This window comes from Nestor notabilis, unplaced genomic scaffold (genome assembly GCF_000696875.1).
Source record: "Nestor notabilis isolate BGI_N333 unplaced genomic scaffold, ASM69687v1 scaffold979, whole genome shotgun sequence".
Taxonomy (NCBI): Eukaryota; Metazoa; Chordata; class Aves; order Psittaciformes; family Psittacidae; genus Nestor; species Nestor notabilis.
This window is the reverse complement of record NW_009943929.1, coordinates 89,655-106,839: the sequence shown is the minus strand read 5'-3', so window position 1 is coordinate 106,839 and position 17,185 is coordinate 89,655. Positions and strand designations below refer to the sequence as shown.

The following is a 17,185-nucleotide window of genomic DNA, read 5'->3' as shown; positions in this document are numbered from 1 at the left end:
ATCAGCTGTGAAGGAAGTAGCTAAACACAGGTTGAGCTGATGAGCAGAAGTCTTCTCATGTCTCCCAAGACTTTCCTTCAATACTGTGTTGGGTTTTTCCAATAGTGAGTTCCAATGGTGTAGCATCCATACTGTGACTATTATGTCTTCTGAAAGCGACGCCTTCTCTGGAACAGGGAGCCCCCATAGCCACATCTTTAGTGAGGACTTTTTGCTGATGCTGTTCTATTTAAATGCTGTGGGAGTTGACATCAGACATGGCTGTGCTGCTTTTCAGTTTCATTTATTAACAGTGTAAATAACCGCAGAGAAGGAATTCATCAACCCATGTGCAGGCTGCAATCTGTGAGCTGCTCAGAACTCCTGGTGAAAGCAGGTTTTGACTACTGCAAGGGGGAAAAAAAGCCAACTGCAGCAAGCAGAAGGCTGTGTAATAGCTCTGTCACAGATCAAGGTGTAAACAGATTGAAGTGGTACCTAGACAGAACTGGGTATATCCCCCACCTCTGCTTTCACTGCAACGCAGAGAATTTACTTAATGGTCAGCATACTAAGAAGCTGTAGTCGATGGCAAGGAAGCAACAGCTCCGGAGACCCTGGCTTCGGTGTCTAATGTGTGACTATTCCCTGCCACCTTCATCTGGTTTGAGCTGTGGCTCTTTGCTGCTGACCTAGAAATGGGTTTCGGATGCTTGTCAACCTTGTTCAACATCTGTGCAGTATAAAAACTGCTCATAAAGGGGGTCTGATGGCACATGTTAGTGAAGAAATCACATACTGCACCACATCGGCAGCAACCTGAGGTGCAAGGCTTGAACCAAGCTGGTGCTGAGCGGCACCAGGGACACCAACACCATCAGAAGTCAAAGCCTATGAAGAACTAAGGCAGGCCTGAATTCTGCTACCTGCTTTCCACAAACACAGCCGATGCCCAGTAAGGCTGCAGATGAGGGGCATCTTTCTGTGAATTTGTATGAAAACGATACAAAACCCCACTAGTACTGTTCATAAGGACAGCACTGGAAGGTACAGTAAATCTCCTGATTTACGGGCTAACCTCTGCTTTAAACACAGTATCAAATGCACATTATCAGTGAGGTGTTTAAATGCTAATTAAATGCTGAAGTGTTACGATATTTGTGAGGATCTATTCAGCAGAGCCTGGGATGAGCCTTGGGTTAGTATAGGCCCATGGCAATCAGAACTAGATGGGGAGGCTCCCTGCCATCTCCTACGGCTGCAGATGTAAGAAATGACAAAACTGAACGCACCCTGTGCTGTGGGCACATGTGAGCTAAAAAGTACCCTCAGGTGTGGGTGGGAAGTAGGGAGAAGAGTGACACAGAGGTTTTGTGGCTCAAAGTGCTCCAAACAGAAGAGAAAACAAAACTGCTGTGGCCTTTCCAGAGCTGCCCTTGGAGCCAGCGGGTTTGACCCATGGCTCTTCCTAGCCTGTGGCCTCAATCTTCTGTGTTCCAGCATATCACAGAGTTAACATAACGCTTGTTACTGTCCATCTGTTGCTAGCAACGCTTTTGGAGGCTCGTGTTTATTTTCTCAGTATCCAGCATACACAGGACACAAATTCCTTTATCAGTGTAAAAAGCAGAGGAGTAGGAAGTTATCCCCCTTTCAGCAGTGTGTTTCCTCCCAAGCACCTTCGGATATGCAATGATGATTGATAGGACCTGCCAGTTTACAACAGCTCTTTATTTTACTCATATTATAAAACATCATCACAGGGCTTTAGATAAACAGTGTTCACCTGTTTCAAATCATGAGCTTCATTTTCTCCTTTATTATAAATACTAACAAATTAACTTTATTTTCCATCAGCAACACCATAAAAACTTAAGTCTGACTGGACATATTTTTCAGCGAGTCCCTGATGCAAAAATCCCTAAGAATTTGAAGTAGATGTCTGTATTGTATATACACGTAGCTTTATATATTCTTATATCAAAACTCACCATTTCTGTATATCACTATCGTGATCTTTCACATTATAAATTATGTCAGCATTATGAAAATATGAACAACCATCTAGTTATTTTGCTGCTTTATAAGATATTTAATGATTGAACAGAGAACTGCAGAATTACATGAATGCAATGGGAAGTCACATACATGTTCATTTAAGATTTCCACATAAGACTTTTCTTATTCCAAAACTTTTCCCACGTTTTAGAAGTCCTTCGAAAGCTTCCAGTTACCTCTTTCTTTGAACACATACACACAAAGAGCTAGGATGTGTATGTATTATACATTACATACCATATGTAATTCTATATATATTTATAAGCAAATATATGTAACATATTCTGAATATACATATTGTATGTAATATATATACAGAGAGAGAGATACCACAGGTGCATCATATCTATTTAGACATACAGGTGTATGCATAAATATATATATATACGGTAAGTTTTCCCCTCTGCTACGCATATGCTGCTTTTTCTGAGATCTGGGTGCCTTCCACAGAAACCTACTGCAGTCAGTGTGATGCCTTCACTTCCAAAGACACGAGCAAACCTGTCCCCATTTAACTTCAGTGTGGTGTGGCACATGCCTTGTGAACTCCCGTTCGTGCTGGCCCCGTCTTGTCCTTGTCACCAAACTAAACACCGTTGGCACTATGTAATGTACGGGAAGAAATAACCAAGAGCACTTCAAAACTAAAAATCACACAGGACCTGATTCTTCTCTGTCCGACTCCTGTTTTATCCCAGTGTGTCTCGACTGTCCAAAGGGACTGCTGCATGCCATGAGGAACCTGGGAGTAGTGCGGGGCTGCTTGTCTTTCAGCTTTAGAGTGTAATTAATTCACATAGACTCTGAGTAGGTTGTTTATTTTGCATTTGGATTTGTAAAGGAAAAAATAGGACTCATGGAAAGATAAAAGATGGATCATCACTAGAAGTGACAGCATAAATTACACATTTATAAGTGAAACATGTCCACAGTATAACCTTTGGGTTATGGTTTTAATTGGTTAGATAAATATTTACTTACTGAATGTGTTTCTACTACCATGCACCTGATCAACCAGGACAACTCGTATTAAACCAGTTTAGATTAATACTCTGCATATTAAAAATAAATAACAAAATTCTGAAACTAGTCACTGCTAAAAAGCAGATCCTGAATCCTGCAAAGACCTGAGGCACCTGCTTAAAATCAGCACTGGGGTAGGTCCACTGATGTCCTTCTCTCTGAGTGTGTGCCCAAATATTTGCAGAATCAAAACCCTTTATTATTCCAAGGTTAAATTTGGGATCTGGCACCTGAGAACATAGAGTGGTTGCTAACATGAGTAATTCCCCCCCAAGGAGGATGTTATGTCTTGTGGTAATAGCCAGAGCAGACTCTGAGGGCAAGAGAGACTGCCTCTACTCATGTATGGAAAGTGAAGGTGGGACAACTCTAAACTGCAGAAAGCAATGATTACCAACAAAGCTTCCCAAACACACTACATTTTATTTCCCAAGAAAGCCAACTTCACATTACACATTAATAACTTAAGCATATTTTTTCTCCTTAAATATATTTGTGTAACATAAAAATAACAAATCTCTGTTTTTAAAAGTGAAATTTGAATTAAAAAATTGCTTTGGGACTGAAACCGCGTCCTTCAATTTTCTCTCCCAGCACTTCACTGACAGCCAAGTTGTAAACCCCAGAAAACAGGGGTCTGTGGTTGGAAATGCTGACACAGCCTCACCTTGTGCTGCTGTCGTACACCTCAGTACAGAGACGAGCAGATGCACTTTTGCACACAGAATGCCCGAAATCCTACAGCTCATTCATTCCTTATGTGCTCGTTCTGCTGTAAGATGGTAAAATTGATTTAAATTGCGAAAATCAAAACAAAACTGAAACTTGTGCTTTTAGAATGCCCTGACCCTGTTTGCAAAGCACTTCCCCATGTCGCCCAGCTTTGGCATCGCTTTGCCTTCCTTATTGCATGACTGTTGACCCATTCTGTGGCTGAAGCGTTAGTGTGTATGTAGTTCTGTAAGTGTATGTATTAGAAGAAAACTCTCAAAAGAACTGTGTTTCTGCAAATTGGATTGATAAATTTTCTTAATCTCTGGATTATTTCTTTTTGTAGGGTCTCGTGTTACTTTGGTTGAACCCAGCGGGGAATGTCCCACTGAAGTCCATGATGCAGAAGGAGCTGCTGGACGTTCGAAGACCTCTCCAGCCACCCTCTTTGTGATTCCCTCTCTCACAATAATGCCTAAAAATTTGCCCATTATCACCAACGGCCAATGTTAAATATCACTCTTTTTTTTTTTCTTTTTAATACAAACAACATTCAACCACAAAAATATGAAAGGAAAAGACATCAACTTCTTTGCAGGTTATTACCTATTTGTATGACACAAAGAAAAATCATTTACAGTCACAAACTGTACATATTATTTGGTGGGGGACAGTATATTTGTGGTTTAGAGTAAAAAAAGGATTGCTTCAGTAATTAAAATAATTATTGTCAAGATATAAGACTTTAAAATCAAGAAAGTGTGATAATTTGGCTACAGAGACAATCATTGTAATATGTCTAACACAGAGGTTTGGATAGTAGAAAGCTGAGTGGAGGGATCTGGGGAAGGAAAGACACCGTCATGCAGAACAGCACTAGTTCTTGCTCAGTATACTCTTCAGGCTTCTCTCCACTGCTTCATCTAATTCTTCTTCCAGCTCTTCCTTCTTGGACATGGCCAGTTTGGACTGATAATCTTTTACTATTTGGTCTATATATGGTGCGCTCTGAGTCCCGTGCAGCATCAGTGTCCACTCCTTCAGCACGCCCCGCTGCGGCTGACTGCCGACAAACCCAATCTCTAGAGCCCAGGTGCCTCGGGGGTCTTCTCCCCAAGTGTGTGTGGTCATGAAAGGCCATTTGTCAAAACCCACCTTGGAGTCATCATCCCTGGGGCGCCGGCTCAATAAAATGGACTTTGTTCCCATCGGTGAGGTCATGTTGATGTTGAGGTCTCCTCGTCTAGTGGCATTCACAGTTATAACTGCTTGCACGTGTTCCAGGTATCGGACAAAGTTTTCCTTCCCCTCACAAGCATCAGTTGTAAGTGTGAGGACCAGCTTCCCGCTTGGTGGTATCTTTCTGCAGGTTGGAAGATAATTACATAAATTAAAAGGATATACAGAGCATGACATGGCTCATGATGAAACTACTGGGGTTTGGTGCCTCACAGAAAAAAATGTACTGTTTTCCCTATTAATGCATGGAAGAGTAAGGAAATAATAGCTGCAAACATAGCCAAAAAGAGAACATTCTTTTAAAAAAATTATATCAAAACCTTGATTTGAAAATACATTATGAAATGTGCACCCACACGACAAAACAAGGAATACAGTTAAGAAGTGCATACTGCTCTTTAAGAAATAGTAACATATGTTTAATAGTTGCCTTTACTTATCACTACTATACTGGTTAATTGCATAAGAACGTGTAAAAGAACCAGCAGCAGTCAGTCATGTCAGATAGTCACCTTAAAAGACAGCAGCAAGAAAAGACAGAGGCCAGAGGCACAAAACAGAGTCACATAAAAGCCTGTATCCCTGTTCTGATACGGGATCCTCGTTTGAAAACTATTTTTCATGGAAACTGCTATCCTTGCCCTGCTCCTGTGCAGGAGCACACACACTGTGGAAAGAAGTCACGCTTGTTTAACTGAGTTGACAAAGTGCTGCACACCCTGAAGTCACAAATTTATTGGTTATTGTAACTCGGCCCTTATGAAGGCAACACACAGTTAATTGAAGGGCATCTGTCCTAAGTGTAACCAGAAAGGTAGACCTGCAGATGGAGCACAGGTTCAGTCCTGCTGCAGTTATTTTGTGAGGGCGCTGTCATCTAACAGAAAGCAGATCCCTGTTATCAGTGCACAGGGCTCCTTTTGGAGACAGACACCTGAGGACACAATGCCTGGAAGCTGGCGCCCAAGAGAAGACAAACCACGCCGTGCTGGGCTGTGCAGTCACAGCTGTTAATTAATGGTCTCACCAACATCTGTCAACGGGATAAATTACACAGAACAGGGAGCAACATTACACCGGTCGTGCTCTTGGCTCCCTGCATGCTGGGCACTCACAGCGTTTGCTCCCCATGTGATTGAGGAAACCCCTGAGGCAGCATCATTTCTGAAGTGTGCTTCCAAAGAAGAGGCAAGAATGTGCTGGGTTTGAGCAAGGCACATCCGTGCCTTCCCAGCTCCTGCAGAGGAGGCCGGTAGGCACTATGTGCTGGACAGTTCTGTTTGGGATCTCTGCACCAGCTCAAAGATGCCAAGTCCCTGCTAAACCCCACGGGGTCAGGATGCAACTGGCAATTACCAGCTGCCTCAGAAACTGGTTGGCAAAATACATCGCAAGGGTAAACAGAATTCTCTGTGTCTTCCCCATCAGCCTGCTATGAGCAGGGTGACACTTTCCTCTATCTAAAAGATATACCTGAAAGACAAGAATTACTGCAATCATTAAAAAAGTAAGTCACAAAGGACTCCAGTCAGCTTGTCAGTACCTCTTCTAGTGGCTTCTCCCTGAGCTAGGTTTTGCACTAAAACAGAGAGTCCCTTTTAAAGGGCATTGACCACACTGTGGTAATGAATACTTTCTTTTCAACGTAAATGAGTACCAGCCTTTCCCTTTGCTAATGAAATAGTGTGTCCTTCAGACACCAGTAAAAGCATTTCCTTCTAGCCTAGCTTCCAGGAATTCTGTTCTTGAGATGAGTATTACAGTTTCCTACATCACTAATTGGCTCAGGCCAGTGTCTGCCCCTTTCATAGAGTATTGCCTTCTTGGGAGTACTTCCAGAGTAAAAAGACATTCAGGTCCTCAAGGCATTTAAACACCTTAAATGGTTGTTTAACATAAGCCGATGTGGTTCTGAACCTTAGGAATGCCCTGGAGCAGAAGCTGGTGTGACATAAATATTGTATGGCTCAAACATTTGAACATATAATTACAATACCCTTGAGATTTATTTTGTGTGCCAAAGCACAAGGAAATGCACTATAATGCAGCCAGAGGTGAAGGATCATAATCTCACAGTTGCCACACACTTGCAAGTTCTCTGCATGGGAAGCATCACCCTCAAGTCAATCTGAATTCACATTGTCTCACAGCACTCACACACTAGACAACGCTTTGTCAAACAGTTGTGCTCCACATCTCCTTCATAGGAGGGATGACACCACATGAGGGAGGGCACACACAGTGTGAGTCGCTTCTACCTATCAACACCAAACCCCAAAGAAATAGGAGTATTATTACCACTCCACCTGCTTTGCTGACAGACTGACAACTGCAGACAGCTTTTCTCTGTCTTCTGAAGTGCTGCAATGCAAAAGTTATCTCAGCTCTCTAGAACACATGAGAATAGACTTGCTCTGTTTCTTTCCTATTAATTAGGATTCAATACTCTGCTTTGCTACACTAATCACTATAGTCCAGGTAACTTTCCCAAAAACCTCAAAAGAACCAGTGGCTGTAGAAGAAGTTTAACTTGAAAAGAGCAGAAGAGAACACGGGTTTTCCCCACCCTCACAGTGTGCTGCTGCCCAATAGCTATATATATGTATAGAATACATTCATTTTTACAAGAAGTGTAGTACCCAGTTAGAGATAAGAAGGGGAACTAACAGCTCTCTAGAAGCACACGCCCGTGCTCCTGTTCTCAGCTAATGGACTAGGATGTCCTCAATCAATCATCTTTGTATCTCCCTAAACCAGCCAAATTTAGACTTGTCCAGTTTGCTTCTTTTTGCTGACCCAACAAAAAGCCCTTTACAGGGAGAGTTCCTGTTGCTAACAAGTGTTTCTCCAGGCAGCAGAGAAGTGCTGCACTTTAAATACTGATTGCTTTCAGCACACTGTATATTCTAGGCTGTTAATTCTTTTCTGCCCTGTTTCTGCTAATTGACAATGCTGCTCTGGTACATACCTCTAGCTAAATCTGCACTGAGTATTTTATATACACAAATCTCTATACTTATATAAACATCTAGAGAATATACAGAGAAAACGTAAGGCTGAAGTAGAAAAGTAACCCAATTATCCATGGCAGCAGTGCAGTGTAGTTTTCATTTCCAAGGAATCTCTGGAGATGCTGGGACTTCACTGGTTTACTGCAGGATAATTAAAAAAATGTAGATGCTGCAATTCATGATGCTTATTATCTCCTGTCACTGACATTTTTGTTGGGGGATGTAAATACTACAGCAGTCCTATTAACATATAGATGTGTTGAGTAATTATAGAGGGGCATCCGTGCAGCCCACACACTGCAGTAGGGTTAGGAGGTTTAGGTGGTGACTGACTTTCCAAATCCATGTGCTGTAAGTGCAAAGCCTCTTCTGGGTACTGCTCTCAAAAGACACCAACACAAGGCAGAGTATTTCTCAACTCTGGAGCTTGCTGGGCAATGACAGCTACAGGCAAGCTTTACTGCAGTTCCAGATCCCTGGGCTGGAGGAACTGCATCATCACCTCTGCATTTCTATCTGCTCAACAGCAGAAATAAACAGGCCACAAAAACAAAGGCAGAAGGAGACAACACTACTGCACAGCACTTGCCCAACTCTGGCTTAGTCTGTTGCCAGAATACCTCTACCACATTCTCTTGAAGCATGGGGCCAGGCCTACAAGAAGAAATTTTCTCTCTTCCTTTAAGATGATTCCCATTCAATGAATGGGGATGCACTAAGGTAAACGAGATTATTTGTCTGCAATTAAATTATGAATAAACCAGATACGGCTCAAAATTAGCTTCAGCACTCTCTCATTTGTTTCCTACCTGTGAGCACACATAGGCCAGAAAAATTAAAACTCAGATCTCAGCTGCAGAACCTCAGATGCTGCCAATACAAACCCACCTGGAAGGCTGGGAACAAACTACTCTTTGCCTGGCTGAGCTATGTGCCAGGGTGGCAATCTGGTCTGCTTGCTTTTTCCAACAGAATAATGATGCCTTCAAAAATGGCACTGAAAAGTCAAATTTCAAATGGTATAGACATAAATCGGCCATTATTAGGTTAGTATTTAAAATAATTAAATTGAACTATAGCTGTTGCAGTCAATTAGTATTAATTCATTCACTTGTTGACTCATACACTTTAGCACATGAAAGTAAATCAGAAAATAATTTGACTACCTAGCCTGCAATTAGAGATTTGAAGAACATAAACTAAACACAATTAAATGCAGTAGTGTTCAAACTGAATTGCTGGTACCTGTAGATGATTGTGTCAGCCTTCTGGAGATAAAACTGTCTGCTGGGATACGTCAAGAGATATAACCTGGCTGACAGGTATTTCATGTGGCAAGAGTTTATGTAATTTACAGTACCAGCCTCCCAGATTTTCACTTGTGCACAGGCACGTTACTCACTGAAACTTTGGCACAAACATACCTGTAAGTACGCAGAAGAAATGGATGTTTCTACTCAGGCTACTGGCACTAGGAGTGATCATACAGCTGAGCAGCTGAATGCACTCCTCTAGCAAACCAGGAACTGAAAGATCATGTAGTTTATTTTATCATAGTTGGAACAGTTTGAATACTACTGGTAATAGGCTTTCTTAGAAAAAGAATTCCATTATGTTTCTCTGACTATCTGTGTCCTTGTTGATGTATTTGCATGCTTATGGTTTCCTAAATGCCTGGAAGAAATCAAACACATACACTAGAGTATTCACTTACTCAGGTTCCTGTATTGACCCTCCAATACAATGGAATCTCTCTGGAACAGTCTTCCAGTCTTTGGCCATCTTAACCATTGCTCCTGCATCTAGGACACCATAGCCAAACAAATGGTTGAATTCCAGCCCAACACCGTTTCTGCGCCATTGATGAACCTCATCATGAAGCTGGTTCCTCTTGGAGGTGAGCACTGTCAGATGCTGCATGTCTCTCCAGGTCAGATCCAAGCTGTGGAAGAGCACCACGGAAAACAAACAGTACAGTATTTCCAGGCAGATATTAAAGAAACTAAAGAAAGACAGTGTGTTTGAGTAAGCCTTCTGGTGAAATTTGCTTTTGTGAGTCACACAGGAATTGTATCTATACACATATCAATAGCAAAGCTCCTGTTGATTTCAGTGGGAACAGGGATAGGTTTTAATTGTATAGTACTTCCCCAAAATGCACCCCCCAAAACTGCAAAATAATTTCTGATTGTCTCCCTGTTCTTGAAAACAACTGCTTTTAACTACACATAGATCCACCATGCAATTTTTAAGCTAATAAAATGGGTAGGATATTATACCAGATCCTGAGAATACAAAAAGATGACAGAATTTCACCTTGCCTTCCTCTTACATCTTGCCCTCTTTTCCTTGCCTGCTCCTCCTGCTTTTCCCATAGACCTTACAAGATTCATCCAGAGTAAGTAATTTCAGTATTCTGTGAATATGGGTATCTGGGCTGTGAGTGACTGTGGGTTTGCATTATAAGGTATGGCAGAAGTTTCTCACCCATGATGTACTAGCATAGATGGATGCAGTCAAGTAACATTTGCCTAGATTCGATGATCATTTTTCATCATCGGCTCTTGTCTTCCTAGATTTGCAGTGATTATGATGACAGGAAGGGCACTTATAAGTTATTATTCTGGAAGCTTTAGAACTGACATTCTAATTCTACATAACTAAAGCTATTCCAGTTGTTTTATGATGAACTCTTTCAACATTACAATATGTCTGATTCAAGCCATCAACCTAAAAGGATCCGCTTTTCAGCTTTCTGTGCCCCAAGTAATAAGCATGTGTGCATGCTGAATGTACACCAGAATAGCCAATTACTGTCATTTCTCCAAGGTGACACAAGATAGCTGAAAACCAGATATTACTTGCATCCTTCTTACTGAAATCTTTTAAGAGCTGCTACGTATCTTGAAGCTGTTCTTTCCATTTCATAGATTGGTCTGTTTTTAGGGACATGTCAGATACAGACTGTACAAGAGCTGACAGGCAGATTGCAGGCAGGAGGAGTCTGCATCAGAGATTGTTAGCTGATCCCGTGAAGACTAGTGGAGCTCATCCAGGGTACTTCTGCACAATACAATTTAATAAAGCCAGCCTGGAAGGAGACAGGAGACACTGACAGTTCTTTCTCTCCCCTGCCTCCTCAGCAAAGGACAAAACTCAAAAGAAACTCATTTGCAAATCAGGGGTATTAGTCTACTAATATTAGTCACGATAGTTTGCAAGAGTAATACCAGTCTTCATGGATGGCTTGAATGAATGATAGTCACTACTGAGATATTAAGGTTGCAGTCCAGGTTAAATATGCAGTGGTCAGAAAGATCATTAAGCCTTTACATTTTTATGGCCATATTAATTTATTACATGGTGGCTGTTCCACTGAATGTGACTGACAGCACTAGGAATGATCATATGCATGTTTTATGCATATGAAATCTGAAAAATGATACTTGTCCAAAGTAATTCTCTGAGCACAACAATCATTGCTCTGCTAATGATATAAACTTTGTCTCCTCTGCTAGATCTTTATTCTCCTGCATTGCTGAAGAAAACTATGCACATAGTGCTCCCTTCATGCTGTGGTTACAGAAACTAAAGCTGTATAACTGAGCAAATGTTGCCTCTACTTGGTAAAACAGTTTAACACAAAGTAAAAAGATGGTATAGGTTATTGTAAGGAAAACTCTTCCCAGTCATTAGAGAAGAAGATAATGAAGCAAGATACATGAGAGGGCTCTGATGTTGTGAATGGCATGGAGACAGTAAATAGAGGATGGTATTTATTCTTTAACATAAAAGAGCAATTATGTAGCACAGAAGCAAATAGGCAGCAGTGGGTTAAGGAAAAAAAAAGGAAACATTCCTCACCACCAAAAAATACTCCTGTGGAACTGATTGCCACTGGATGTCACAAAAAACAGACACGTTGAAAAGAGGCAGACAAATTCAAGGAAGATAAATCTGCCTGTGGCTATTAAATAGGGTAGGCTGACTGCTCTCTCTCCAAACCACTGAACAGCCAAAGCTGTTGTTGAAAGATTGCTCTTAATCCCCGTTTGTTGTACTCTCCCCTAAGCATCTGTCATTGCAGACAGGATGTGGCACAAGATGAACTCCTGTCGATACTGTAGGTTTGTTCTTACATTTTTCTAGGCCAGGCATTCTACACTGGGTATGTGGAGAAATTAAATGATCTCTCCCTCCAAACAGTGCTGGAGAAGACAAACCCCTGGTAAGCAGTGGATGGATGGAGAGGACACAGAGCGAACAAGACAGACAGACTGTATCTGCTCTATGGCTTTGGCAAGGCTGATGCTCCATCTGTAAGTTACCATGCCCGTCACTACTGTAGCAGGCAGCTTGTTAGCTGCTCCTTCCAGCCCTGTGCCACAGCCAGCCAATTTCAATGATGAACAACATTAAACAAACCGCAGGCCCTCTCCTCTCCAGAGCTCACAAGGCATTTCTCAACAGCATACTTAGCCTCCAGGGCCAAGGCGAACACTCCGGCTGCTTCAGGGGCAGCTGCAGACGTTCCTGAGTGACGCAGGGTGCAGTTGCCATACAAATCTGTTGTAGCCTGCAATGATATCAGATGTAATTAATGAAAACAGCTTGCCCATTTTCCTTGCAGCGACAGACTCAGAAAAATACAGGAAGTGGCAGTTTGTACCCTTCCTCCTTAGAGTAACTGTGTGTTCATGCCAAGGATCTGTTTTCCTCTTTAGGATAGCGTAAGAATTTAAAACCACAGTGAGACATAGTTACAGAAGGTGTAAATGCAAGAATAAATCATGATGTAGTAAACCAATATTCACTACCACTTAAAACTCATAAACTCATATAGATGGCATTTATTTCCTATAAACACAGTTTAACCAAAGGCCTTAAACTCCCTTGTGGTTATCAGAGGGATTTGAAACTAGAATTGTTAACAGTATTGAGCAACTCCAGAACCAACAGCAGTACCAGGCTGCTATCTTCTATGCAGATTTGTCACTAGAAAAGACCAGAAGGAAACCTTAGAAATACATCTTATGGGGATAATTACAAAGGTGCCACAGATCATCTTGTCTGATTATCAACACAGAGCTGATATCAAGACAGAAACCAGTATCTTTCCATCTGCTACAGCACATGGACACTGAGGATTACACAATGTGTCTCTGGGGTTTGACACTGGGCCATGGGAAATGCATAATAGCTTTTGGCAAAAACTAACCTTGAGTTACTACACCTGACTTTTCCACTCTGTGAATTAGACTATGTCCTGGCTAGTCTTGAAGATACTGAAGAGCAGTGACCAATCAAAATCCCAATTGCAATTCCCAATTTGAACAGAAACTGCTAATTTTCCAGTTGTAGGTATGGCCCTGAAGGGGACTTGAGTACGATGCTCAACACTGCCCAGTGGGAGACTGAGGGTGATCTAATCCCCCACATTTCCTTTGTGAGTGACTGAATGCCTCTCTGCTTTCTAGAGCTTTTAGTACAGCAGAAGTCTGGTTCATGACTGCTCTCCCAGTACAAGTATCATCTCAAATGTTGACACTTTTCATTTAATTTTCACAGAGGCCTTTTTCCACACCCTCCTCTGGGAAGAGGGCAACTGAGCTTCCAAATCTGGTTTCTGATAAAGGAAAGCACCAACTCTATGAAGCATTAAGAGATGGAAGATCATTGCTGTTCTCAATATTAATCCTGCATCTCCTCAGCTGACAGTTTTGGCACCATCATGTACTGCAGATGAGAAAACATCCATCTCAACAAAGAACCATCTGCTGCTCCAAATCAGAGTTGTCATAGGTTGTGGGAGTGCACAAAGACAGCAGCAACAGCACAATAATATCTGGACTCACCACGCCAGCCTCTGGATTTCTCTTCCTCCCATTACTAAAGGTGGAGGCTAAGGTTGAAGAGCAGCTTTCATCATACAGAGCTGTCCGTCCATCATTTATAGCAGAATTGATGGAGATTGTCCACATGCTTGATGCATAACCATCACAGTTACAGTCATCGTAGCTTCCCCCATCTCCAGAGGCCCACACATAGATGCTTCCTTTGCCACCCCGGCCCTGTGAAAGGGGAAAATCAACTCTCTTGGGTTAAACTGCAAATAGGAGAGAGCAGCTACCTTAAACTGCACACCTAATTGTAAAGCTAGGCATCTATAAAGGAGAAAACTAGTCCAAACAAAATATACATCAACCTTAAACTGAAATAACATGGACTTCTGCAGGTTAGTAAATCCAGTTAACGGGCAGGCACAGCCAGCTCTGCAACCTTATGTACACAGAGCACTTCCATTTATCTCCTGTTTTGCTTGACGCCCTGAAGGCTCCTGTGCCAGATGCTGAGACATTTTATGGATTCATTAGTGTCTATGTCAAGGTCTAAGTGCTATGAGAAAAGCATTCTTTTAAAAGGGACAGAGGTCATCTCACATGCTGGGTTTGTAAGATCCAATTAGGTCCAGGCAATGGCTAAAAAACTCTGTAAAACGGGCACCTTGTTATCGCAACAGATTTTTCTCCAAAGGTATCACTGACTCAGAGCTGTTTATCTGACAAACCATCTTCTACTACTAAGCAGAAAATAAAGTTATGAGACCATATAAATCATCTACAGAAAGATGGTCTACCAATTACACTGAAAAGGCAAGAGATAGACAGGAGACACTGAAGCTGAAGGGCAGCTATAAAGGCTTACCACTAGTTAAATGAAAGAAATCTGTATCCTCTCACAACTTCCAGACAGGCAAGGAGTGGGAAAGGATCAGCTCAGCTCTTTCCTCTCATCCCATACTAAGAAAAAGGTAGGGCTGCCTACAAGAGGGTTAGACCTGAGAACCCTGACACTCAGTGGAAAGATCAATGTTACTGAACCCAAATCTCTGATCTCTCACTGATTCCAGGATTTCTCTCTGAGTTCAGACCACTGTAATCCAACATTTACTTTCAACAGCACCAGAAGGGTGCAAGGCCTCAGTTTAACACACTGTTCTTATATGCATTGGGCAAAAGATAGAAAAATCTCTTCTAGCCTCTTCATTGTCCAGCATAAAATGGAAGTTAAAGATTATACAAACATAGTAATCTGCAGTGGTGTTCTAACAGGGAACCTTTTCTGTCCGGAATTTAAATCAAATCTGAGCTCCCAGCAGTAGCTTCTATTTTAAATCATACCCCACTGAACACAGCAACCTCATTATTTCAAGCACGTTAGTGAGTTACATTATAATCCATTGAATTGCACAGCAGATTTGCTGCCTCTGGGGTATATAACATCTCAGGACATAGTTTCTCATAATAAAGATGATGACTATGAAAAAGCTTATTGAAATCAGTCTGAGAACTCCCACAAAGATTTGAGATCAATCACCTGAGTTTTAAGGGAGGAGGATACTGTTGCAAAATAATTCTAAGAACAAAATAATTCCAGCAAATTATTAAAAAAATATATGTAAAAAAAAAGATCAGCATAACAAGAACAGTGACCCCTTTTTCCCTTAGACTTTTTCCATATCCCACCTTGTGTTCTGACTGCAACGGGGCCCAAACTGGGTCTTGGACTTACTTCAGAGGCTACATCCCAAGTGAACCACCATAGCCACACAGACCATCACACCACCTTGCCATCATCTGCCTCATTTGGGCAGCCTCTGTGGCAGCTCAAGCACATCTCTCTCTGCCCCCAAAACACAGGCTGTTGCCCAACAGACAGCAGATGGCTGCTGGTGCAAGGGACAGGATGTTTGGCATGTACGGACCCCTTCCAACTACTTTAAAAGGAGAGGAAACACTTACTTTTCATGTGATAAAATTCACAGAAGTAGCTTGGTGGCTGGAAGTTAGACTACGCAGTGTTCAGCACAGAGAAACAGCCTTAGCCCTGCTTGGCAAATTGCTCCATGCTGCCAAAACCAGGTATTGCTGCAAAATGTTTCACCCCACAGGTGGGATTTGTGACAGACTGGTACGAAACAAGTGAAACAGATTGCTGGTGGGGAGCAGGATAATTCACAAAGGAACCAAAATTCAATCAAAATTCAGGCTTGAGTTCATGAGTGGAATTGGCCTGCTCAGTGCTGTTGGGATGGGTTTTATGCATGCAATTAGTGTAACGTGAGAATGGCCTTAGGATATCATTTCTATGAGAGTCTTAGTGTTAAAACCCATAATTCAGCTCTTAATACTCTACTTTCAATAGCCTCTTCTTCTTAGCCATGACTGGAAAGAGAAGCAAACACTGCTGAAATAAACTGATAGCAGCCCAAGTGTGTTATTTGCAAATATGCTCAGGACTTGCTGCTTATCCCACAGCCAGACCTGCAGCAGTGGGGTAGTCTGTACAGGCAAACTGTGTGGTGCCAGTCCTCAGGCATCACTTAAATTACCAGGCAGAAATGTATGGCTTCAGGGGAAGTGAATTTTCAGTCCTCTGAATGGTAATAGTCTAAACCACAAATATTCCCACTTGGGTCAACCAAGTGTTGTATTTAAAGCAAACTGAAAGCTCCTAATTGCATATATGAGCCTAAAAATGTCAGTTGCTCAACTTGGGCTACTGTAAATTTAGGCCAAAAAGAGGACTGGGGAAGGTGATAGTAACACAGAGTATAAACACCAGAGGGAGCCTGGAGGAAGATTCAGGAAGAAAGGAGACCAACAAGATAATAAGGTACATTTTAAAGAGTATCTTTCCTCCGGAATCCTGTTGAAACCTGCTCATTTTCCCCAAAAGCAATGCACAGCGTTGCACCCACACTTCTGAGGCCTCTGAAACTGTATCTCACTCAGAGCTGAAAATGGATCTTTTTACAGAATCACAGAATGGTTTGGGTCAGAAGGGACCTTAAAGCTCATCCAGCTCCAACCCCCTGCCACGAGCAGGGACACCTTCCACTAGAGCAGGTTGCTCCAAGCCCCTGTGTCCAACCTGGCCTTGAACACTGCCAGGGATGGGGCAGCCACAGCTTCTCTGGGCACCCTGTGCCAGCACCTCAGCACCTTCACAGGGAACGATTTCCTCCTGATGTCTAATCTAAACCTCCCCTCTGTCAGCTTAAAGCCATCCCCCTTGTCCTGTCACTACCTGCCCTTGTAAAAAGTCCCTCTTCAGATTTCTTGTAGGCAAGTAGTACATTTTCATACTACTGCATTTAGTGC

At 42.1% G+C, this 17,185-nt stretch overlaps 1 protein-coding gene across 1 annotated transcript in view; it reads right to left on the bottom strand.

Moving 5' to 3' along the window:
- Nucleotides 1–4,311: 4,311 nt before the first annotated feature.
- The window catches only part of PCSK2 (proprotein convertase subtilisin/kexin type 2), a gene marked incomplete at its 5' end in the record, with an annotated part of 81,815 nt that continues 68,941 nt past the window's right edge, over nucleotides 4,312–17,185 (bottom strand). The window contains 4 exons of the mRNA XM_010022174.1: nucleotides 4,312–5,134; nucleotides 9,736–9,963; nucleotides 12,497–12,597; nucleotides 13,877–14,092. Of these exons, the coding sequence (XP_010020476.1) occupies nucleotides 4,648–5,134; nucleotides 9,736–9,963; nucleotides 12,497–12,597; nucleotides 13,877–14,092 (1,032 nt within the window). The remainder of the gene's footprint in view (nucleotides 5,135–9,735; nucleotides 9,964–12,496; nucleotides 12,598–13,876; nucleotides 14,093–17,185) is intronic.